This window comes from Protopterus annectens, chromosome 5.part1, assembly GCF_019279795.1.
Source record: "Protopterus annectens isolate FY-2018-M chromosome 5.part1, PAN1.0, whole genome shotgun sequence".
NCBI classification, from domain to species: domain Eukaryota; kingdom Metazoa; phylum Chordata; order Ceratodontiformes; family Protopteridae; genus Protopterus; species Protopterus annectens.
The window spans coordinates 626476809-626483531 of NC_056736.1; the positions used below are offsets into that span (position 1 = coordinate 626476809).

The following is a 6723-nucleotide window of genomic DNA, read 5'->3' on the forward strand; positions in this document are numbered from 1 at the left end:
TTCAATGTGGAACTTTGAGGAACTTCGGGGAACATGAACTTTTTAAGACCCCAAATGAGGTACGTTCCTCATAATGAGGTACACCTGAGAGGTATGAATTCATGTGCTAAAAAGTTTAGAGGTGTGGCTTAGTTTATTTATTTAATAAAGTATGTCCCAGCTGCCAGGTCTTACTTTATGAATAAAATCAGTAAATCTAGCAGAAGGAAGGCTGAATTTGAGTGCCAAAACCGTATCTCAATACATAAATCAGAAGTTGACAGGTATGCCATCAGTTGGAGTCCAGTTCCATAACCCACTATTATAAAATAAATAGCTAGACGGACAGGTACATTGGTACACAGAAAGTGAAATAAGCATTTATCCTGGTCCCACATCAAGTCTATTGAGAAAGTTTGCACACTCGATTTTGGCGTGCTCCATTTTTACATAAATCAGACTGTACACCAAAGGTTCACAGTAAACCACACTTATATTTTGATTTCCTGTGCTTTAAAGATAACTTCAAGTGAGTTTTTAATACTGTATAATGTGGACAACAGGAATGGACTAACGTAGCAAAACTACGGGAAAAGAGCATATCCTCTTCAATCGCCGGCCGTTTCCCCTAACAACTGTAAACAAAGTCTTGACAACACAGGCCTCCAGCGCAAACAAATCACTTTCACTTGCACTTCCGCGTGGGGTGAGCAAAGGAGCCCTGACTTACAGTTCTTCATTGAAAGGCAATACTGGGTAGCTGGGGATACTACAAATGCATGCAAAAACAGAAACCAGATCCCAAATACTCCACTAAAAGTTACTACAAATAAATGCAAAAACGTAAACTGGATCCCAGATATTGAGTTAAATGTTTTCGATTTATTACCTTGTAACAGCATGGGATTCTAATTTGGCAGTAGCCGAACTTGGTCGCAGCTTCTTCCCCAAAGGCATGATAGCTAACGAAAATCCGATTTGTATCTTTAAAGTAAAAACAACACTAAAAAAAAAAAATAAGTAAATAAAATAAAAAAGGGCGAGCGACGGAATTTTGAAAAGCGGAATACTACTTGCGCCCCTTTTCACATAGTTTCCAGTTGCGATTTCCTGCAATTTTCAGATTTGTGCTGCGGTGTATCTGCGGTACGCCGCAATTCACAGCAACAAATTGACACAGGCAAGCTACCGTTTCTGTTTGTCTGAAAGGCGCCTTGTTAAAGATAAACCACCTGCTGCATGGTAATGGGCGTAGCTAAAGTCCGACTGGCATGGCACCGACTACATATATATAACTGCATACACACACATATATATGTGAACACAGACTTACAATAAGATTTGAGTTGTGGTGTGTGTGCGTGTGTATGCGTCTCTCTCTATATACATATAACAACGTGCATATGTATAATATATATGTAAACATCAGGGTAAAATGTCACACCATTCAGTAAAATCTGCAAGAAAAACCCAGTCATGCTACATTTTATGGTATCACACAATGTAAACTCTAGCATGTATATGTAGATATATATTTATGAATATTATATATATATATATATATATATATATATATATATATATATATATATATATTTTACATATATATATATGTATCTACACACACACGCACACACACACTTTTTTTGTGCTGTGATGGAGTATATGCACATAAGTACACATGCATGCACACACACTTTTATATAGTGTGGTGGTGGGATGGTGTGGGTGCAGGTTCTTAGTTACAATTAGAATGCCTTCAATATAAAAAAGGAGATTCTTATTTTTAAGATTATATTTACTTTTCTTATATATATATATATATATATATATATACTTAAGTGCTGCAATTTGACAATATTGGATAATGTCAAAATGTCAAACCTCCAATGCCTCCTTTGCTACACCTACAACTGCAACACAAACTTCAAATAAAATTGGCATTGATTTTAGATGAGTATACACCATGGCCATGGTATACAAAATTCATTTGTTAAAGGGGATACTATTTTGCTAAACATAAAGGCACCAAATGCCCTAGCTTCAGATCTATAAAGGGTATTATGGGGGTAAGCCAGCAAAGAAAATAACTTTGTCTAGACATTGATATATATTTATGATGTCTAGCTATCCAGTGGAAGGCTCCTGCTATAATTTAATATGTGTATTGTGTTACATCCTTAATTTCAAATTTGGGATATATAAAAAGATTACAAAAAATTGGGATATGTAACAAAAAAGGGTAGTTATGTTTTGGAAAAGGTAGCAGCACAGGAGTTTGGTGCACAAATCAAATATTTCTGGTTGCTTCATTGCATAAAATTCAAGGACATGTATATAGTAGAACTCAGGAATGCATTTTTATTATGCGCAGTGCAATACATAATTATCAGATATATATAACATGGATTCAAGCCATTGCAAAGCACACAAACAGTCATATTAAAACTTGATGATCGCATAAAAACTTGCAAACACAAGGGCTAACCTAAAGACTTTGATGTTTCAAAACACAACTTACTGCTTTCAAGATTAACAGAACCCTGGTTGCTCTTTAGCAGTTCTGCTCTGGTTTACAGGCTACATCAACACTGAACTACAGCAGTTCAATGGTAAAATAAACTCTGCCATAGATCTGCATCAAATATTGGGAGTGCTGCAAGGATCCTGGCCTCTGCTATTTCATAGGTTCATAGGTAGGTACTAGGCTGTCGGCCCGAGGGCCTACATAAGCCTAGCCAGCAAGGTTCCCTAGCTTACGCCACCCAAGAAAGTTATTTTCCTGTGCCACTGCTGAGCAGAGACACAGAAGTGATCCCCGGGGTGTATTTCCTATTTCCCATCCACTCATCAAGATTTTTCTTGAAGAGTGCTAATGAAGAACTTTGCTTGACATAGATGGGTAGCCTGTTCCAGAGTATGGGAAGTCTCTGGGACAGGAATCTATCCCTCCAGCATGTCCTGTTTATTGTGGTGACAAGGTTTAGGTCCCTAGACCGTATAGCTCGGAGGGATTGGGATTTCTTTAGGTGTAACATGTCCAACAGCTCTGGATTTGACATAGCTTTATATGTTAGGCAGAGATCACCTCAGAGTAGGCGATATGCTATGGAGTAAAGCTGGAGGTTTTTGAGACAGTCAGCGTAGGGCATCTGTTTGAGGCTAGTAATCCTCTTTGTGAGGTACTTCTGTGGCCTTTCCAGCTGCTGCAGATGTCTTGTGAGGTACATTCCAAAAAGGGGTGTTGTAATCTATAATGGGTCTAATGAGTGTCGAGTAGAGGGGAACAATGACCTCTTTTTTCCTGGATGAGAACCCTTTTATGATGAGGTGTATTTGACATGTTTATCAATGAAATGCTTTTCCATACTAATGGAATCCGGAATATACAGTATGCGGATGATTCATCTTTACTGCACTCAGAAATCAATCTACAATCCATTACCTCTAAGCTACAGCTAAGTTTCAGCTCACTTAATAAATGCTTAGCATTCACAGTAAATTAATTCTAAATGAAAAGAAGACTAAGTTAAATACAGTTCACAAACAGCAATCTGAATCTATCACACAGGAAGTAATATCTATCACGCAGGAAGTAATTCTGAAAATTCAAGGGTAATCTTGGGCTATTGGAAAAGTGCAGTTTTGGAAATACGCAGGATTTACAATGGATCATAAAGTTAGTTTCAAAGAGCACATTACTATTACTATCAAGGGCATCCACAGAAACATTAGAAGCTTCATATAAAATAAATAAAAATATACTCTCTTATTATAGGAAAATAATTTCAGAGGCAGTACTGCTACTCAAACTTCTGTATGGGATAATAGCTAACACAAATCCAAAGAAGCTAGTACTATTGGAAATGACTAGTACATACAATGTTGTTGTTGTCTTTTGGCTTTTCCCAGTTAGGGGTTGCCACAGCAGAACTCCAGTCCGCTAATGATTGGCAGTAGATTTTCACAAACGCCGAGGTGCCAGCTCGATGTTCAACCTTCAGCGAAGGCACGCCCATTTATGCATGTCTTTTGAACGCCCACCCAAACGCGGGGAGGACATGCAGACTCCACACAAAAGGCACTCCCCGCATTCCAGCTGAGAATCGAACGGGAGAACCTCTTGCTGTGAGGCAACAACGCTACCGCTGCACCACCGCGGCTGTGACTAGTACATACAATATAACTTCAAAATGTACTGCAGGCCAAAAAAACAGGCACCCATCACTGTACTTTGTTGAATCAGATAAGCTAGATAATTAATAATAACAAGGTCAGGTGCCCACAAGATGCTGCCACCACTAGACAGCTTCACTTAGTGAATAAATACCCCCTAATATGTCAACAGCTCCATTCCTGTGACAGTAACTAATAACAGCAAAACAGCCAGCAAATCAGCCACTGAACTCAAAACTTGTTGAAATATATGTTTAATACCAAAAGTAGATTAAAAACATCCACAGTTTAGTGATTTCATCTGCAACACTAAGACATTATCAGAACTATAAATATACTGGTTGTAGAAGCCATTTTAAAACTTAAGTACAGAAGACACACCACTCGTGTAAACCAATCACAACATGTTGTAGCTGAAATCAGTGTGAAACAGAAAAATAAAGTAACAACACTAAAAATAAGTCAAAACTTTTAAAACCTAAACAAAACACGAAAATACAAACTAGGCAAAAAGTAACTATACAAAACGTGTTTTATGAAACACAAAATCATATTTTGCTGGTTCTCATTTTTAGTTCACTGCCGATAGTAATACTGTCATTTAAACTGGGAAAGTTGGTAGTATCCAGCTTAAGCTGCCATGACATTTCCTGGTGAAGCAGTTTATTCTGCCAGTCACCTACATAAGGGGAATTTTGCATTTGCTCAAGAACTAGAAATGTAAACTTGACGAATTTGTCACAAACAATGGAATGCCTGGCCAGCACACTTTTACTGTCCTTACATTGAATTCTGTAAACATGTTGACAGATACGCTTATTCAAAGCGTTCTTAGTTTTTCCCACATAGAAAGTGGGACAAGATGCATATGTAGCCAAGTAAATAACTCTTTGAGAAAAGCAATTGTAAGCTTCACCATGCACAGAAGAATCAAATCTACTTAAAAGGGTGCCATTGTAACAAGTGTTTATGTAAGGGCACTAATGACAATGCCCACATTTCCTGGTAGACAAAAATCCCTTATAATGATCAATAGGTTTCTCAAGAAGGGATTTTATGTTAGATTTATTTTTATAGGTAAAAGGTGGTGGTGTAGAAAAAAACTCTTTGATGTTTTCATTGCTTTGTAGCATGAACCAGTTCTTCTACAAAATCCTTTTAATGTCCTTGACATCCAAAGTGTAATGCAGGACCATATTAGTTTGGCCATTAAAACCTGTTTGACTGTCTATCTTGTCAAGCTGATTCAGCCCTTTCTTGATGATGGGGGAATATTTAATTTTTCTCTCTACCCATATTTTGGGTCTATTACAACAACATTACAACATCAAACTCACAGGAGTTCGAACGTTGTAATATCAAAACGTAAAGTTCAAAACCCAATAACAACGAAAACACAGAACAGTGATTTTTTTCCCAGGGAAAACAATCGCTGTTCCATAAAAAAAAAAAAAAGAAAACAAAAAAACTTACACTTTAAACTTAAAGTAAAGTGGGGGGCTTTGCTCCTCCCAATGCCCCCCAACGTGGGGGTCTGTGCCCCACCCCCCATTTAAATATACCAACTCCGAGACTGCACAACAGTGGAGGAAATAGCAAAGCCCCAAAAACAGCCCACCGATTTTTTTTCCCTGGGAAAAAAATTTGTGTGCCGTGGCTTCGCTATTTTTGTATTTTGGACTTATGGGTTCAATATTACAATATTCGAACTTCTACAAGTACGACGTTGTAATATAGACCCCATATCTCACCTCTGATTGAATTCAGTGAGTGGATGACACTCTCCTTAATTTAAAATTGTTCATTAGAAAGCTTAATTTTCAAGTACTGTTTGGGAGAGAAGTTAGTGGTAACAGCCCTGACAAGTTTAAGAGGAAAAGTACAGCAAATCCCCCTTTACACCCAGTTATCAATGTTTTTGAGAAGCAATGTGAAAATGAAATATGCACACTGTTGCAAACCTGTACAAACAATTGTTTAAACCTTTCGGTTAAAGAAAAACAGCTTCTCCAACAATTTACTCGCAATTACAATATTAGATGAATGAAACCGGACAAAGGTAGGGGCCTGGTTATTATGGACAGTGCTGACTATTCTGGATGTATGTTACATCTTCTGTATGATGATTATGTGTACAGTGCTGTGTCCATAAATGAAATCGATATAACCTACTGGGTCATTAACGTGGCACTGGACGAGTTGCTGTTATTCTAGAAAATTCCCCAAGGCTTATACGACTTCCTTAGAGTGGATCTTCCTATTATTCCAAAGATTTTTGGTATACCCAAAATCCACTCCAATCCATCTGACCTTCCCTTACATCCAGTTGTAGCTGCTAGTGGATCAGTTACAGGTCTCTGGCCAAGTTTATAGACCAAAAATTGAAAAACCTGTTTGTGTCCTTCCCACACATTGTAAAAGACTCATGGGACCTTCTGGATAAACTGAAGGGGATACCAGAAAAAGATGAAGTCCTTTTGGTTACATGTGATGTACAAAGTTTATTTATGGTAATACCCCACAACCTGCGGTTGGAGTGGTTTGGAAAGACTGCAAAATGATTTGGCT

The 6723-nt window shown here is 37.8% G+C and overlaps 1 protein-coding gene across 1 annotated transcript in view; it reads right to left on the reverse strand.

Annotated features, from left to right (window-relative positions):
• Window positions 1–1149, reverse strand: part of LOC122803568 (WD repeat-containing protein 49-like) — a 1120011-nt gene extending 1118862 nt beyond the window's left edge. The window contains exon 1 of the mRNA XM_044073240.1: window positions 869–1149. Within this exon, the coding sequence (XP_043929175.1) occupies window positions 869–936 (68 nt within the window). The 5' untranslated portion in view covers window positions 937–1149. The remainder of the gene's footprint in view (window positions 1–868) is intronic.
• Window positions 1150–6723: the final 5574 nt, after the last annotated feature.